The sequence below is a fragment of the Raphanus sativus genome, unplaced genomic scaffold (genome assembly GCF_000801105.2).
Source record: "Raphanus sativus cultivar WK10039 unplaced genomic scaffold, ASM80110v3 Scaffold0633, whole genome shotgun sequence".
Lineage (NCBI taxonomy): Eukaryota > Viridiplantae > Streptophyta > Magnoliopsida > Brassicales > Brassicaceae > Raphanus > Raphanus sativus.
In genome coordinates, this window is record NW_026615950.1 from 14,159 (window position 1) to 33,630 (window position 19,472).

General features: G+C 31.2%; 1 protein-coding gene and 2 pseudogenes across 2 annotated transcripts; 2 read left to right on the forward strand and 1 right to left on the reverse strand.

Annotated features, from left to right (window-relative positions):
* The first annotated feature begins 867 nt into the window (after positions 1 to 867).
* LOC108820143 (uncharacterized) lies at positions 868 to 4,555 on the forward strand (annotated as a pseudogene).
* A 3,414-nt stretch (positions 4,556 to 7,969) lies between these two features.
* LOC130502651 (transmembrane 9 superfamily member 4) lies at positions 7,970 to 11,581 on the forward strand. Of its 2 annotated transcripts, none has more exons than XM_056997404.1 (8): positions 7,970 to 8,280; positions 8,763 to 8,803; positions 8,895 to 9,486; positions 9,571 to 9,708; positions 9,792 to 9,948; positions 10,332 to 10,816; positions 10,952 to 11,220; positions 11,325 to 11,581. In XM_056997404.1, the coding sequence occupies exons 1-7, from the start codon at positions 8,138 to 8,140 to the stop codon at positions 11,169 to 11,171; spliced, it is 1,776 nt and encodes a 591-aa protein (XP_056853384.1). In that variant the 5' UTR covers positions 7,970 to 8,137; the 3' UTR covers positions 11,172 to 11,220; positions 11,325 to 11,581. The 2 variants fall into 2 exon arrangements, with proteins under 2 accessions (XP_056853384.1, XP_056853385.1); XM_056997405.1 differs by having other exon boundaries at positions 10,952 to 11,216.
* A 6,524-nt stretch (positions 11,582 to 18,105) lies between these two features.
* On the reverse strand, positions 18,106 to 19,398 carry LOC130502650 (protein DA1-related 3-like; annotated as a pseudogene).
* Positions 19,399 to 19,472: the final 74 nt, after the last annotated feature.

Genomic DNA, 19,472 nt, shown 5'->3' on the forward strand with positions numbered 1-19,472 from the left:
ATCAATGTAAAAGTATTGTACAGTTATATTCTAAAATTATTTATTTTAACAATAACCCAAATAAATATATTGATTGAAGAGAGAATAAAATAAAATCAGAGAACACAATAGTTTATCAGATGCACTCTAATATGTCGAATTTATTATAAAGAAAGTTTTATTAAGATAAGTACATTCAATAATTACAAACAAATAATATTTTTCATAAAAACGAAAAATAATATCCGCGCTTTCGGAAAACGGGTCAAAATCTAGTTTTTATTTATTAGAGCATCTCCTGTTCGTACGGAGTAACCAGCCTGACTCTCTCCTTGTGTAGCTTCTTTGTGTCTGGTTGGGAAGTGGAAACAAGTAAAAAGTCTGGGAAGTGGAAACAAGCAAAAAGTTTAAAACTTAATGGGCCATTAATCTAATGGGATAAAAAGCCCAAAACCAGAACTGATAACGAACAAAACACGTGAGACTCACGTGGGTCTTTCTCCTACTCTCTCGCCGTTTCTAGAGCTTTTTTTATTCGGTGGAAGTTATAAAACCTGCAAGTAGTAATGTCCACAAGGCAGCTGTAAGATTTTGAAGGTATTTATCTCTTTACTCGCTATGTTTTTTTGATTTCTTTGGTTTCAGATGAATTTAGGATTTTGATTTCTGTGATGGGTTTATAGAAACTGCTCTTGTTGTGTTTCACTAAGAAAATTCTGAAGCTTGTTATATCTATAACTGATGGTTTGTCTGTGTAGCACTCTTCTCTGAGCTTCTTATGTATTCTAAATATTCAAAAAAAATAGCAGCTTTGTGGTTTAATACTATCATTTTCTTATAATATCAGGGTTCTGAACTTATTTGGGATCGTTTGGAGAAAGATCAGAGATGTCAAACACTGGAAATGATGAACAAATGGACGTGGGATCGGTGGTTGAAGCTGTTTCCGCTGATCATTCCTTTGGTGCTCCCCTCTACGTAGTCGAAAGCATGTGCATGCGCTGCGGAGAAAATGTATACATATGTCTCTCTTTCTCTCACTCACTTCCACTGGTGTCTCTGTTTGTAGCAAATTGATCTTTCTCCTTTATTGCTTTTCTAGGGAACAACCAGATTTCTGTTGACCTTAATTCCTCACTTCAGAAAGGTATGTTGTGTGCTCTGTTTTCGAGAGCACTACTATGCACGCAAAGTTTTATTTGGTTGTATGTTTTATGTAAACCTTTAATTCTCTGCGCTTACAAGTTTGCTGTTAACCGTACCTATTTTTGGTGACAGGTCTTATTGTCTGCATTTGAATGTCCTCACTGTGGAGAAAGGTGACGACTTCTAATGATTTTGAAATGTTTTTTTTTTTTTAAGTATTCGTATTTTAAACAAAGCATTTAATATTTGTTTCTGAACTATTTTATAGGAACAATGAAGTTCAGTTTGCTGGTGAGATTCAATCCCGAGGATGCTCTTACCGTCTACATGTTTCAGCTGGGGATGAAAAGGTTGTCGATGCACTGATTCAAGTTGCTTGTTCTTTTCAATTTTAGAATGTATAAAACACTCGAATTTTGTAGTTGTTTCTCATTTCCTAAGCAAACTTTGCCTTGTTGTTTCTCTGTCTGATTGCAGATATTTGACCGGCAAGTTGTGAAATCTGAATCAGCCACTATTAAGGTGAGTTAGTTGTCTTGCTAAACCTAGGAATGTTCATAATACTCAAAACTTCCTGAAAACTGTTAGTTAGTTTGCTTCTCGTATTATGAAACCTTAACTGATGGTAGTGATCACATGAATTAAAACCTTCTTTCAGATTCCTGAATTGGACTTTGAGATTCCACCGGAGTCCCAACGTGGAAGTTTGTCCACGGTAAGTCCTTAACTATTTTTATTTTTAACAGTTACGTTGTCAATAACTCCCCCCCTCTTTGTTTTTGATATCAAGGTAGAAGGGATATTAGTGAGGGCTGCTGATGAACTGAGCGCCCTTCAAGAAGAACGCAGGGTATGTTCCTCATATTCCCAATTTGATTGTTTTTACAGGAACCTTAAAATGATATATTTTGGTTGACACAGAAAGTAGATCCTAAAACTGCTGAAGCAATAGACCAATTCTTGTCTAAACTGAGAGCTTGTGCTAAAGCAGAGACATCCTTCACCTTCATTTTGGATGATCCTGCTGGAAACAGTTTCATTGAGAACCCGTAAGGATATTGTTATACTTCGTTTTTTATTTCGTTTTATTTTCTTCTGACAAAGCTTACAACTTGTTACAGGCATGCTCCATCGCCAGATCCTTGTTTAAACATCAAATTCTATGAGCGAACACCAGAGCAACAAGCAGCGCTTGGATATCTTGCTAACTCACCTCAGTCAGAAAGAGACCAAGTTGTTGCACCTTCTAGTGCTGTGCCCCATGGAGCAATCGGAGCAACAGCTGGTCATCGGGCGATTGCTCAAAGTAACAGCACTGATATTTCTGATAATTTGTTCAGATACACTTCACCTGAAGAGGTAATTTCTCGACTCTTATGATCACTTTGAGAAAATAGTTCAGTGATAATATTTCACATGACTGTTTGTTGTTCAGGTGATGACTTTCCCTTCAACTTGCGGAGCATGTATGAAGCGATGCGAGACACGGATGTTTGTGACTAGTATCCTTTTACATTCCCTAGTTACTTTTATGTATCTTGGTGGACACATATATATATATATAGATGTTGTTTTACCACTTGACGTTGTATAGAAATCCCGTATTTTCAGGAAGTTATTGTCATGGCATCTACATGTGATGATTGTGGCTATCGCAACTCTGAGGTCTGCTTCCATTGGCTTTACTTTAATAATGATATAAGATGTGCCAGCCTGATCTTAAGGTTATTAACTTGTTTATCGATTTATTATGAGCAGTTGAAGCCTGGTGGTGCAATTCCTAAAAAGGGAAAGAAAATTATCCTCTCTGTGAGGAATATCGCTGACCTTAGCAGAGACGTTATCAAGGTTAGTTTTTCACATTCTCTTTGGATAAACGGCGGACAAGGAGAGATTTCTCCTTCTGTGCATAGCTGAGGATGCCACGTTGCGATTAATATATGATGTTACGGTTATTTATGTAGTTTAAGATTTGTATAGGTTTCATAATTCCCCTTCTAAGTCTATGGTATGTTCTAGTGATGCCTGACAAAAAATATTTAGATACCAGAAGTTGTTATGAAAGTGTCAGTATTTGTATGTAGAATAGGCTTGTTTGATCTTTCTGCTTTTTTTTTTATTATGGCTATCTGATTGCAGCATCTACAGTAAAAAATCTTATGAATCGTTCATTGTCACTAACTTTGAATTTTTGTGTGTATTAGTCGGACACTGCAGGGGTGAAAATCCCAGAACTTGATCTGGAGCTAGCTGGTGGTACACTTGGTGGAATGGTAACAACAGTAGAAGGCCTAGTTACCCAGATCAGAGAAAGTAAGTATTGACCTTTTAACATCTAAACATTATCCCTTGGTCAGAAAAACAAAATTATACTTGTAGTCTAAACTTCATCGTGGTTTGAGTATTGTATATAATATATGGAGAACCGCGGCACATAAGCCATCATGGTCAAAGTACCTATGTTCTTCCTTACAAAGCTTTCATTTTTTTTTTGGTTCTTGGGAGAGTTACAATCCCAGTGATATTTCTTATTGCCAATGATGGATTGAAGTTCTTTGTACTGACCTAAGTGTGATATGGGTTTTCTCCAAGGCCTAGCGAGAGTCCACGGATTCACTTTTGGTGATAGTATGGACGAGAGTAAGAAGAACAAGTGGAGAGAATTTGGATCCAGGCTAACAAAGGTTGCACCTCTTATTGATATATATTTTTTTTTGTTTAGTATTAGCCTTACTCTTGTTCTTGATAGTGCAAGAAAGCAAATGAATAATAAGATATATCATTTGTGTTTTGAAGCTGTTTACTTTGTTTTCTTACCTAACCTGTTCTTGCAGCTCCTAAGCTTAGAAGAGCCATGGACTTTGATTCTTGATGATGAGTTGGCGAATTCCTTTATTTCACCTGTAACAGATGATATCAAAGATGATCACCAGCTCACATGTAATTCCTCTGTTTCTTTGTCTTAAAATAGACCAAGAAAGATATTTGAGGTTGATTTAGTATCTGTCTAAATCCATTCCCTGACACAAGTTACTGTTATATTTGTACTGCAGATGAGGAGTACGAAAGATCATGGGAACAAAATGAGGAGCTGGGTCTCAATGACATAGATACTTCTTCAGCTGATGCTGCTTATGAGTCCAGAGACAACTAAGTTACCTTAAACATGAAATGTTGTCTCTATGATACGTGTTAGTTGTCATAATCTGAAAATATCAAAGTCGTAAATCTTTATGACTTATCCACACAAATCAAACCAAGTCTTCCTTTTCTTTTCTTTGGTCAAAACAAATTAACCAAGTCATGTTGTGTAATGTTTTGAGCTTCCTTTTCTTGTTGTGAATCGTGTATCTCGTTCCTTTTGCATTGTAGTGCAGTTTCGTATGTGCACAACAACACAAACATAGTTTAATAGTTTCGTTTACTAGTTCTTGTTTCTAATTCCCTTACAGTAAAATGCAGAAATATCTAGATGATCTAACTTGAAATAATAAACCATGGAACAGAATATTATCAAATAAATTATAAAAAATTATGTTAGTATGATTATTTTTTAAATACATTGTTAGTAAAATATATTCAAATAACAAATAATAAAATATTTTGAAAATAGGTTGCACCAGATTTTTAATTGACAAATTTTACTACAAATATTAAGATATTTTTAGTTGTGCACAATATTAAGATATTAGATACTTGATAATAGGATTGCAACTGATTTTTGATATTACAAATCTCATTATAAAATTTTAGTTAATAAATATAAATAATATAGAACATAAATCTGTGGAATAGATTGCAACAAATTTTTTATTGAAAATATCACTTTAAATTAAGAAAATAAACATATAAAACATATTACAAATAAATATTCTAAATTTATAATATATCGATAAAATTTACAAAACAGTAACTTATGAATGTCTATCTATACTATTATTTACAAAGTGATTTTTCGCAACAAAGCTATCACGTTAAAAGTTAGATTGATTAATATCGTTTATACTTTTACTGAATAAAAATATAAATTATCCATAAAATAAAAACTAATTTTAATTTTATGATTAGGTAACTGATTAAATTAATAATGATAAAAATCATCCAAAATTTAAAAATATATTTTAAAGTAAAAAATTAGAGTGATTAATATTGTTTATAGTCTTAGTAGATAAATATATAAATTGCCTACAAAATAAAAAAAAAAGATTTTTTTATTACATAAGTAAATAAAATTAATAAAGATAATAAGTATCCAAAATCTAAAATATATTTTTAAATAAATAATTTAGAATGGTCAATATCATTTATACCCTTAATGAATAAAACATAAATTAACCACAAAATAAAAAGACGAATTTTATTTTTTGATTAGATAAATTATTAAAATTAATATTAATAATAATTATCCAAAATCTAAAACTATATATTAAAATAAAACGAACTTATGTTAATAATATTATTTTAATAAATATATATTATTTTTATTTCAATATATAAGTATTGATCCAACTATTACTTTTTGTAAGTAAATTTTTTATTGTTTATTTTTAAATAGTATAGATGAGCAAAATATATGTAATGGAAAATATAAACAATGGAAAAGAAATGGAAAATATGAGCAAAATATAAGTAAAAATAAGTGTACAAAAAGTGATAACAAAAGTATAAGATTTGAAAATCAAAAATATTTTTAGTATGTTAGTGTTTTCAAAACTTTAATACAATAATAAGTATAGATATTTTAATAAAATATATAAACTAATAAATATTCGTAAGAAAATTATGCCTGCATATGCGGGCAACACACATATTACTATATATAATTTAAATAATCATCTATATAATGAATATTTATAATTTGACATAAAACTATATAGTTTATATAATTTTGATATTATTGTAATATAAAAATTTATAATATAATAAAGTGTATAATTAATTTATATAATAAAATTGTATATAAATTATTTATATATTTGATACAACTATGTAATATATATATATAAATTTAAAGTATTTATTATATATATATAGATAGTTTATGATATGATAAAAAAATTATGATCATAATACTTTTTATTAATAGTTTTATAGTAACAGTTGTTAGATTTAAATATAGTAATAACGTAATGATTGATTACTCTATATTATTTTTGAATAATTTATTTCGGTGTTACTTAATAACCTAGATAATATTTTTTATTTTATTTAAATCAATTACATAAGTTATTTTTGAGTCACCAATACATCTCATTTTAGTCCCGTTACATTTCAGTGACAAGAAAAAAAAAGTCATGTTACATTTTAGAACTTATCAAATTATAACGTCTTCAGTTAAGCATATTCTCAATTAATAGTACGATGTGAAATAATTTATTTGTATTTCATTTTAGATATTTATATATATTATTTATTAATTATAAATAATTATTTATTAATTTATATAAATAGAATTATTGAATAATTTAATAATCATTAACCATTAAACTAAATAAAAGTTCTAAAGCATAAAACGTTTGTTAAAAAAATATTTATATTAATTTTGAAAAAGATGCCCTTCATGTTTTACAAAATAAAAATAATGTACATAGTAAATAATTTGAAAATTTTAGTATTTTTAGTTTTTCGATAATTTATAGATATTTTTATTTATATTTTAGTATAATATAAGATTATTTAAAATATAATAATTATGTTTTTTTAAATAATAATCAGTATAATACTTTTTTGTATTTTAGTTATTTTTGAGAACCTAAAAATACAGAAAAAACAAAAAAATTAAAATTTAAAAACTAAAAAAACTAAAGAAAAGCTGATAATAAAAATGAAAAAACACCTGAAAATCAAAATCTAAAAATCTAAAACTAAGATTTAAAAACTAAAAACTAAAACCAAAAACTAGTTCAAGCATTATTGCAAAAAATAGTTTCCCTAAGTCTTAGGAAATTAAAAAAAAAAGTCTTAGGAAATCCATTTCGCAAAAATCTTATTGGATAAAAATTGTTTTTTTTTATGAAAAGCAAAAACTGTTATAGAAACTACAAACAGTAGAAACCTAAATCAATAAATAAATCAAAATATATGTTCACAAACTAACATAAGAAAATATTACAAAAATAAAGCTAGATCAACAAAAACTGTCTTTCTTTTTTGAACTTAACAAATACTGTCTTTCTCACACATTATTCACGCATTTGCCAGCTACTATTAAGAGCCTATTTCACATGATTTGGGAGCGTAGTTATCAGAAGAGGAAATGTAACCTTTACTCATAATACCGTCTGATCCAAACAACTAACCTGTAGTTCAGATGTCATCATTGTTGTTAAAGTATCTCTATTGTATTTAAACCAAATTTCAATTTAATAATAATATCTTAATTTTAATTAAATATAGACTTGTTAGGAGGGTTTTCTCATTACAGTTCTCTCCCTCTTCACTATAGTTTTTTCTTTTTTCTTTGTTTAGATGATATTGTAATTGGTAATGGAAGTGTGGTCTGACCAAATGCATTTCCTTTAACACAATTTTCATGGATTCTTTAGAGGTTAACCATCTCTATTTTTTTTTAAATCATTGTTGGTGGTTTAGAAGTCTAATTACTTATTTAGAGGAAAATATAGAAGAATATTATTTTTTGTCTCTACATTTAGATGTGAAAATAGTATATCTCTATATTTTAGAAAAATTATATTACCACCTCTATAATAAAGATTCTCTATTTTAGGAAAAAATATAGAGATAAAAACGAGGGATAATTTTCCGGTTTAGGAACCACAATTAGCACTTCGTCGGTTGGCGGTCCTTGTTCATAATAAAATGAGTTTTGAAAAAAAAATGAAATACAGAAATCAAGGGAAGGAAAAAGACAAAACGGCTGCGTATGATGACTCGCATCGGGGAGAAACAAAACGACTCTCACTCATACGTTAGTTATATCACTCTCATGATCATCATCGAACCAAACGCTTAAACCTCTTTTTCTCTTTCTCTTCTCTCATCGTCGCTAATCATGGAGCCGCGTCTGCTGCTTCTACTTGTGTTCTTCATCTACGGCGTTTCTCCGGTGATATCCGACGGCTCCGATCACCGTTACAAGGTCGGTGACGATGTCCCCCTTTACGCCAACAAAGTCGGCCCGTTTCACAATCCGAGGTCTGTTGCAAATCTCTCTTCAGATCTGATCTTAAATTCGTTAGCTCCGCTCCGCTCCTCTGGATTTCCGATTCAGATTTTAATCTGACATTCTTGAATGAATATCAGTAGGATTCGAGTTGTGATAGTAAGCCTTCGTCGATTGAATCAGTCAGTAGTGAATGTGTAGTGTAATCCAAATCGCCTTTGATCCACCTCTCTCTCTCTCTTAGATTTGTTCATTTGGTTCTTATTAGAGTACAAAACCGGCTGTTTATCTGGTTTAATGTGTTAGTAAACCGGATACACTCACTATATAAGAATTGGTTAATATCTGGTTTAATGTGTTAGTAAACCGGATACACTCACTCTGTTATCATTTCTACACAAGTTGAATAACAGAAAGTTAGTTACGGATCATCCTTCTTCTTTCAGCTTGTTCACTAACAGTTCTTAAGCTGAGGAGGTGAGCTAATCACTACGTTTTCTTTGTCTTTTTGCAGTGAAACATACCGATACTTTGATTTACCATTTTGTTCTTCAGGTACGTACGTACGGATGCTTAATTGCTTTGTTTCATTGGTCAATTCTTGTGATTCATTCTAAGGCACATATATATATATTTTTTCTTACAGCTCCTGTTAAGGAAAAGAAGGAAGCTCTCGGTGAAGTTCTCAATGGAGATCGGTTAGTCACTGCTCCTTACAGACTTGAGTTTTTGGGTGAGAAGGACTCTCAAGTCGCGTGCAGAAAGAGGTTGAGTAGAGAAGACGTTGCTCAGTTCCGAAATGTGATCTCCAAAGACTACTACTTTCAGATGTATTACGATGACTTGCCCATCTGGGGTTTCCTGGGGAAAGTTGTCAAGGACGTGGACGGCAAATCTGACCCGTCCGAGTACAAATATTATCTCTTCAATCACCTGCAGTTTGAGATTTTCTACAACAAGGACCGTGTTATTGAGATTATTGTGAAAACTGACCAGAGCTTCCTTGTGGACTTGACTGAGGACAAGGAAGTCGAAGTTGATTTCACTTACACAGTTCGGTGGAAGGAAACAGAAATTCCTTTCGAGAAGAGGATGGAGAAATACTCGCTCGCTTCTTCAATGCCACATCACTTGGAGATCCATTGGTTCTCGATTATTAACTCATGTGTCACTGTTCTTCTCTTGACTGGTTTCCTTGCAACGATTCTCATGAGAGTCTTGAAGAATGATTTTGTTAAGTAAGCTATTAGCTAGAGTTCATTAGATAATTGGATTTTTCAATATATAGACTAGCTTACCCTATAGGCTTTTGTACTTAATAGGTATTCACATGATGAAGAGGCCGCTGATGACCAAGAAGAGACTGGGTGGAAATTGCTCCATGGTGATGTATTTAGGTTCCCAAAACACAAATCCCTGCTGGCTGCAGCCCTTGGTTCTGGCACACAACTGTTTACACTGTACGTGTGTTATAGTGCGCTTCCTGGCATGCTATTGTCTTTTCACTCTGTAACACACATCTTCTTTTTTCATTTATATGCAGGGCTGTTTTCATATTTATGCTTGCATTAGTCGGTGTCTTTTATCCTTACAACCGTGGAGCATTGTTTACTGCATTGGTTGTCATATATGCACTCACTTCAGGGATTGCCGGATATACTGCTTCTTCTTTCTATTGCCAGCTCGAAGGAACTAACTGGGTACGTATTGATGCCAGTTAATAGGTTTTTGTTAATAAAGTAGCCTAGCCAGAAAGTACTGTGGTCAATTTGGTTTAGCATTCAACACCAACTTTACATTAACCTGTGAAGTCAGGAGGTTATCATGAGTCCTTAACTACCTCTTATATCCGGTAGATATGCGTGCATCATACTTATGATTAAGTTGGGGTCTGGCCTTACATGCCATACGAGATGATTAGATTTTTTAAATACTGTGTTTTGGTTCACAGTTCTGGACATCCATTTTTATCAGTTTGAGGAAAACCTATGGTTCATCGAGTGTTTCTTGTTCGCAATTGCAACTGGTTCATATATTCTGTATTGGCGTTCAATAGATTGATTAAGAATGATTGTCTTGGCAGGTTAGGAATGTTATGGTGACTGGAAGCCTTTTCTGTGGACCTCTTTTACTCACTTTCTCCTTCCTTAATACCGTTGCGATTGCTTACCAAGCCACTGCAGCGTTGCCTTTCGGGACAATTGTTGTTATTTTCCTCATATGGGCACTGGTTACCTCTCCACTGTTAATATTGGGAGGTATCGCCGGGAAGAATAGAAAATCCGAGTTTCAAGCTCCTTGCCGTACCACAAAATACCCAAGAGAGATCCCACCGATGCGCTGGTACAGAAGAACACTTCCGCAGATGGCTATGGCTGGTTTTTTGCCGTTCAGTGCCATTTACATCGAGCTCTACTACATATTTGCGAGTGTTTGGGGTCACAGAATATACACCATCTATAGCATTCTGTCTATCGTCTTCCTCATTCTCGTCATAGTCACTGCTTTCATCACGGTTGCATTAACATACTTCCAGCTTGCTGCCGAAGACCATGAGTGGTGGTGGAGGTAATGTTTTGTTTTCCATTACTCATCTTGATATTGTTGTGGTAACAATACTTGATTCTCTGCAATACATGATAGGTCAATGATTTAGTTTGTCTAATCTTTCTGTGCATCTGACTCTAATTTGTTTTCTTGAAGATCATTGCTATGCGGGGGATCAACAGGCGTATTCGTATACGCATACTGCTTGTATTACTACTATGCAAGATCGGATATGACAGGGTTCATGCAGACCTCATTCTTCTTCGGCTACATGGCATGCATTTGTTACGGATTCTTCCTTATGCTCGGGGCAGTTGGATTCCGTGCATCCCTTTTCTTTGTCCGTCACATCTACCGCTCCATAAAGTGCGAATAAGAATTGAAGATTCTTCATCTCTTTTAAGTACTCCTCTCTACTGGTGTAGGTAAAACACATTAGTTTCTGTTCATGTGTTGTCTTTGGCTTGTTGAGTTACAAGTTCGTTGCTTAATGGTTCACTTTTAACTTTTGATGGTTTTGTCATAACAGCGATGTTGGATGCGGCCGAGGGCCATCGATCCTGTGAAGTTGTCCAGTTTTTTTTTTTTTTGAGGTAATTTTCATTTTCTTATCTTTTGTTTATGTTGTATTCTCTCTTGTGGGATCTTGTCCTTGAGAATGATAGTGAGACGGTAAGAAAGAACATTTCAAGGTTCACTTGGATTTGTAGATTGATCGACATACAAGTTGCCCATTCATGCACATCTGCAGTCAATTGCTATTATAATGATGATCGCTATTCTCTAGATTGTTGTTCGGAACCCGAACCAGAACCGACCTAAAAATAGAGGTTTTGTGTTCGGTCTGAATCTATGCTTAAGCACCTATTGTCTTTTTCATTTTGGATACACGAGTTTCAGTTCGGGTTAGAACTCGATACCCGAAACATCCAAAATATTATGTATATATTATATATATTTGTATTACAAGTATTTTCTTTTTAGTTATGGGTCTGGGGCTTTTATTATAGTTCCAGATTTTGGTTAGATTTTCAAATATATGTTTTTGGATTTTTGGGTCTTTGGTTCTTGTTTGGTTCCCTGGTTCTTGTTTCGGGTAAAATTTCATGTATTTTTGGCTATTTGAATATTTTGAGTATTTCTCGAATTTTGGGTATTTTCCAGGTTTTAGGTACGTAAAACCTGGTTGGATTACTTTTTTTTTGTGGGATTGAAAAGTTCCATCAAAACTTTTCTGTGTGTGAGGTATTTTTCTTTTGGTTGGATTATCGATGATGCAGAAGCATCATCTTCACACTTAGCGACCGTCTTCGTTGTGACGTCGCCCCTTATTGCAGAAACCTTGGCGATGCGAAAAGCCATAACTTCTGCTCTCGACAAAGGGATCATCTCTCTCTCTTCATTTACTCAGACTCTCAGGTTCTCATCAAGCTTTTGAAGTCTATGGAAAGAAACATTGAGATCGCAGTACCCCTTATCGATATCTATCTCCTATCTACTAGCTTTATTGTTATCCAGTTTAAGTATTTTTCTAGAGTTAACATGGCTAAGGCAGTAGCCAATCATGAACTTTCTGTAATATTACTAGTTTGATCTTTAATGAATGCAGTTTCACAAAAAAAGGTACGTAAGTCCTTTTCAGAGTTCTAAATACTCAAATCGAATTGGCCCGAATTTGCTATGTACACGAGAACAACATATATTTTACATATATTTTAATTAGGGATCTGATCATCTGAACTATCCAAAACTAAAAAGTCTAAACTGAAAATTTTTAAATATCCTGTAGGACTTAAATGTTTAGGACTGGAAAATCCATATCATATATAAAAACCAGCTCAAACTTGATCCGAGGATTCGAATACACATGTCTATAGTTAAAAACGGCCATTTCCAGTAAATCTCACAAGTATTTTAAAGAAATTTAGTTTAACAAATTAACTCAAAATGAAAAGATAAAACATGGAAAGTCCGTTGACAAAGGTGAATCAACCTAAACTTGCTTTTACACTGTCTATATGAAAACAAATCAGATTCCATCTGTTTCTTAAGCAAAATCTCCTCAGCTAGTAAGGAGCCAAAGCTTTTATCATCGTTTTCGTACATCGGACATAAAGAATAAAAATAAAGTATAAAAAACTCAAAAATCAGAATCAGTAATGGATCGAAAGCTTAGCATAAGTCTTTTTGAATGAGGTCATTTCAAACCCAAAAATCAGAAACAGTAATGAATCGAAAGCTTAGCATGTCTTTTTGAATGAGGTCATTTCAAACCCAAAAATCAGAAACAGTAATGGATCGAAAGCTTAGCATAAGTCTTTTTGAATGAGGTCATTTCAAGCGAATAAAAGACTCCAAAATAAATCATGGACGTTCAGTTATTTTTTTTTTTCGGTTCACTTTGGATAACTCTGTTAAGAACGGAAAATAGATGATAAAATTTTGGTTCCAATTTGGTTCTGATTTTTTGGATAATTTAGGATAATTAGATAAAAATTAGATTATTGTGATTAAATATCTATAATTCAGGTAAATTTAAATACTTCACATAAGAGTTAATCTGGTAATTTGGATAACTTTAAAATATTTCGAATAAAAAATATTTGATAATTTGGTTTTTTGAATAGTTTGGTTTTAATAGTATTTAAAAAGGTATTTTGTAAAATTTAAACTAAATATAATTAATATGAGATATATAAATTATATTTTAGGTATTCATGTATATATGGTTCGATTTTGATTCTTTTTCAGATTTGGTTTTCTATATGTAGCATGATTTTCCCTAAAAAAGGATTTTCCTAAAAATAGAATTATTTTCAGAATAAAATAGATGTAGAAACTGAAATCTGAATTATGAATTAACAAACTTATTAATGAGATGAGAGAAAAAAATCTGTGAAACAAGAAAAAAAATCAGAAATTGAGGATACAGAGAAGGAGACGTTGTTTTTTTTAATAAATAGTTTATGATATAATAAAAATTGATAATTTAAAGCTTCCTTTAAAAAATCTTTTTTTTTTAAATGCCATTACTTTAAACATAAATAAATTAGAAATTGAGAAATATTTAGATTGGAAAATTGTGTAGCTTTCATAAGTGTATTTATATATACATAAGTGTATTTTTCAGAAAAAAATAGGCAATGGTATAGTTTTTAAATTAAAATTTTATTGGAGTGTATTTCTCCAAAGCTTTTCTATAATTTATCCCATTCACACTTTTACCGTCCATGACTAGTGTGTCTACGATTTCTATAAATGTAAAATTATATTAAGATTTATATGAAAATAGATGTCAAAATATAGAGAATAAAATATAAAATTTATTATATTGAAATTATTTAATTATATTTTTTAGTTTCAAGAAATAAGCAAATAAAGAAACAATAGGTAAACTAGTAATAATAAAAGTATTAAGTCAACTAAACAAAAAAAGCACAACTAAATGTCTGTATTCACTATAGACATAAGGTATTCTCTTCCTAAAACTCATCGGACTCAATGAAAATGCTCCCCAAAGAGATTGCGTTTTACCGTATAAAGAAAAACAATAAAATGCTTATAGAATAATGCACTCAATATTTTCTTAAATTTTCTCATGTGACTGTAGCAAATATTCCTTCAACAAATTTTCATTCTCCAAAATGAATGTTTGGCTCCTTAACTTCCAAGATACGGTAAATTCAGCTTCATTTCATTTTTTTCAAGTCAACTACTCAGCTTTAGCTCGGCTTGATATAGTTCGCCCTACCTGTTCCTCTTGCACTTCCGATTGATACAAACTGTAGAACTAGACATCTTCAATATACTACTCACAGTGCCGGTCCAATGTTTTTGGACGTCCTAAGAAGTTTTAATAAATTGTATTTTTATGTTTTTATAATTACTCACATTAAAATTATAAAATAAATAAATTTTGTTTAATAGCTTTTAAATCTTCACTAAAAAAACTTTAAAAAGTATGTTATTTATTTCAGAAATTTAAAAACAGAAAGCTAACTAAAGCCACAGTAAAGAAAAGTCATTTATTAATAAACTATATCGATATGGTCTTTTCATGCTTTCAGATGATAAGGGAAAATATTTTCGTAGAGTTTACTGTGTACCAATACTTTATATGTTACCATAAACATTTGACTATATTCATTTCTAATTTTATTAAATCATTGTAAATACAAATTATTTTTTAATAGGTTATTGCTCTACAATGTACTGTCCTAATATATTTAATAAAAAGATTTTCATAGTAGTGTTAAATTTCTTTATAGATATTGTTATTAAAATTATAAACTCTATTTACATATAATACTAACAAAAATTAATATAAAAAAATTAAAAAAAATATGCCCTTTAAAATTGGATGCCTTAGGCGACTGTTTCAATGGCTTTTTTTTGGACCGGCCCTGTCTACTCTATAGTCTTTTGGTCTGAACAAAATCAAAGAAGCATTCTTACTACTATTGTCATTCAATATACGAAGAACTAAACACGAGATCACTAGGTTCAGTAAGTGATCATTGTGAATTGTATTGTATTGTATTTTTACTCAAATGGTGGAGTGTACTATTTTTACAGTTAGAAAAAGCTATTTTTACAGTTAGAAAAAGCATAAAACAATATTTTAAGATTGATTATGTTAGACTTCTTAAATCATAAAACTTAATAATAATATAACGGATCTTAAAGTCAACTTTAAAATACAAAACTTCATAAACTTGTTTATTAAGTACTATGATTAATGGAAGTATGTCAGAAAAAAATGATTACTGTTATATACAATCTCTAAGTACTATGATTAATGGAAGTATGTCAGAAAAAATGATTACTGTTATATACAATCTCGATGCTTCTTGGTATTCACGTAAATCCAAAAAAAAAAAAAAAGGAACCCTTTTCGGTAGTGGAGATTTATTTTGTGAGACAAAGATTTCTCCAGTTTTGCAAATTGCAATATAAGCCAAACATTTTTGCAGAAAATCCAAATATCATAGTACACAGATACTTTTCTTTGTAACTTGACATATATAGTTTTTCTCATAGAACACATAGTTCAAAATGATTTTTGTATTAATTTAACAGCATGTTGTCTTTATATATAATATTATAATGTCATTTAGATTTTGGTACAACATAATAAATATTAATAGACAGAAGTGTCAAAATGAACTAGTTCACTCAACTCAGTTCAGTTCACAAAGAATTCAAATATTTTATGAGCCACCTAAACTCAATTCGTTTATTATATAAACTTTAATATGTAAATTCGAATTAATATCATCTAGATCATGAGTTAAATGAGTTAACTCGCGATTAGATATAAAAAAAAATAAAAATTGTAAATAAATTATAAAATAAAATAATTTTCATAATATAATTTATAATTAGTTCAAAACATAATTAGTTTAAAATTAATCCAAAAATATATTCTACATAAGTTGAGATAATTTCATGTTCAAAATCTTCATCTATTCAAATCATAAAGATATATATTCTCCATGAGAGTCTTAGCTTAGGAATTTTTTGATCTAGATTTTAATTCTAAAGATATATGATATGAAAATTGATATCAATGTTCTTTTATATTTCTGTATATATTTATAACTTTTTGATCTAACATTTTAATTTTAGAAGATAAATATGATTAATATGGAAACTATATTTTTTACATAAAAAACATAAGTCATCTATATATATATTACGTATAAAAACGACCAAGGTTATGAGTTAACTCATGATCATTAAAGATCATTCATATAACTTGTGATCTAGTTTAAATTCGATCATTAAGTTCATTTATTAAATGACCTAAAAAAACAAAGATCATGCTTATAAGAAATAGAGGTGAGCTGAACCAGCTTGTGGGTATAAGTCATTTTGATACATATATACAAAATACAGTAGAACCTCTATAAATTAATACTCGATAAATTAATAATCTCTATAAATTCATAAATTTCCGCCGGTCTCAACTTGGGCCGGTGTAAAATAAGATACAAATCGATAAAATAATAAGATAATAATATTTTTAAAGCTCTCATGTAAATATATAGTCCCATTAAAATCATAAATTAATAATCTATCAATATATATCTTTAATATAAATACAAATTAAACATTAGATTGTTGTTTTATATTTACAATGAAAATACATCTATTTTCTTAATATTTTGATAATATTTAGTTAAATTATTTCGAAAATCACATAACAATTCTATAAAATATAAAAATATACACCAAATAAGATAATAAAACAATATGAAAGTCAATTTTCTAAAATTTAAATAATTTATATATGGTAAAATTAAATATTTTCTTATTTTATAAACAAAAATAGAAAAAACTAAAAAAGGAAACTTTTTGTAAATTAATATCTCTTTAAATTAATAATATTTTAAAGTCTCAACATTATTAATTTATAGAAGTTCTACTGTACTTGTATGTCTGTAAAAGGTAATTAATGTAAGAGTATGGCCGTTGTGGAGAAAATGATTCTTCTTTATATCGTTAAGTTACATAACAAAATATTATTTGTAGGTAAAAATTGATTAGCCCGTGTTTCAAAAACAGAATTGTATATCTTTTTTTATTCCTTAACTATTTTTAGATAAAAAAAAATTGTGAGAATTTTGAAAAAAGACTAGTTTTAGATAATTATCATCATCAAATTATTATTATTTATTTTTAATTATACATAAATAATAAGTATCAGGTCGTCGTAGAAATGGTCTAAACTAGTCGTGTGTTGCCACGTGTCGGTCGCAAGTCTAGAGAATATCATCGTCGACTAACTTCATCTATTCGATTTCTATTCGATTTACTATGAACATGTTTGATACATGACGAAACCCGACCGGACCAGTTTAACTCGGTCTCTAAACCTTTCTTACAGTAAAAAAAAAATTTGTAAGTATTGAAAAAGCAGTAAGCACCTCGTACTAGTACACGTCCCTCCGCCTCTAGACAGTATCAACCTGCACCCCCTCGACTCCAAAATTTATCTCTCTAATATAGTTACAAATTTGGAAGAAAAAGAATATGGTATGGGAACAGAAATGTTCGAACACCTGGTTGGGCCAAGAACAGATTTAAAGAAAGAGAAAAAGATTTGTATCAGAAAGTACGCCGGAGAAAAAGGTTAGAACAGGACGAGGATAAAACTACCATTCTGAAAGTTCCCAACTTGACTAGGAAAAAGTGAAGAAGAAAGACGCAGAAACATGTCTTAACATGATTACAAAAAAAAACAGGCAAACACCTAAACATTTCACCCTAGAAAAAGAAGAAGCAACAATTCCAGAAGAAGGAAATGCTTAGTGGGCCATGCCATGTATGTTAACATATGTAATAGGTTGACTCAAAACTTCGAATCTTGTAGAGTCTTGGAAGCAATAGCAATGCTCTTTTAGTGTATCCTTAAGGTTGTAGTGATTTGACACCAACATCTCGTAAACTTTCTTGAACCCATCACCGTAGATTGGTGATTCATCTGTTTCTATCTGATGAATGCAAAATTCCACTAGCTTCTTCTCGAAATCAGACTGATCTCCTTTCGTTGATGTGGTATCGGGTGGAGGAGTTCGGGAAGAAGAAGCTGATGATGAAGCATTACTACTGGAAAACCTTTGAGACTCCAACCACATGCGTCCTAGCACTTGGCATATCCCTTCTTCAAGATCAGTCTTAAGATTCCGGTAACCTGTGTGATCAAACCATAACACTTTCATACCTCTCTTAATCATTTATACAAAACAGGGTATTTCATATTTGACCAATCGGTTACATAATATACGTACCTTTGAGTCTAAGATAAGCGTGCATCATCTCATGCGCTAATATATATCCTGTTAGCAACCTAGGAAGTCCATATAGGATCAGAATTGCAGTGACATTGCACTCACGAACGAACCTTTGAGATTCTCTAGCCATGCCTATTAGCTGCTTGTTTGCCCCTCTAGGGATCTTTATAGATATAGATGTGGAACAGAGTAAGAAAGAAACAAAAGTCCAGAGTATAGTTTTAGTATCTTGACTAATGTCTTACCCTTGGGACTATCTTCTCTTCAGACATGCAAAGACCTCTAGTTACCACCCCATACTGCTTATTGTAGAAACAGAGCAATTAGTTCCAACAGCATAGGAGTGAAATAAAGAGTTAACTAAGATTTACTTTATGCAATTAGACACTCACTTTCTCTTCCTCAGCTTTATTCAGCGCTTGTTGATCCACCAAAATAAGAGGAAATACTTTCTCAACTTTCATGTTTAAGCCTTTGAAGAATTCACGGATTTCAATGTGCAAAGATTGGGATTCATCAGTATCCATAACCGCGCTTTCCTTGCACTCTTCGCACAGCCACCGATTGTCAGCAAGCATTTGATACTCTGTTCCACAAGCCTGAAAGGAAACCAATATAAAGAAAAAAGTCAAACTGTTATGGTGCTTAATTATTAAAAATTTCAAATCGTTGTTACACCGATTTAAACTACTTGTAAGCGTTCACAGCTGCAACATTTAGCAGTTTCATCGCCATCATGAGAAGGACAGTATTTCTCCTCCCATAGGGATGCTTATGATATTTTATTCCTTCCTTGGTTGATGGAATCTGGATATAAAAATTACATTATTGCATTCATAAGCCTCTGTATACTTTCATTTCATATATTTCCAGTTGAGAAA

What these genes read in the sequence shown, in the direction of transcription:
- LOC130502651 (XM_056997404.1), top strand. Translation starts at nt 8,138, where the DNA reads ATGGAGCCGCGTCTGCTGCTTCTACTTGTGTTCTTCATCTACGGCGTT. An exon ending in AGCTCGAAGGAACTAACTGG is followed by an intron (nt 9,949 to 10,331) that starts GTACGTATTGAT and finishes TTGTCTTGGCAG; the next exon opens with GTTAGGAATGTTATGGTGAC. An exon ending in GACCATGAGTGGTGGTGGAG is followed by an intron (nt 10,817 to 10,951) that starts GTAATGTTTTGT and finishes GTTTTCTTGAAG; the next exon opens with ATCATTGCTATGCGGGGGAT.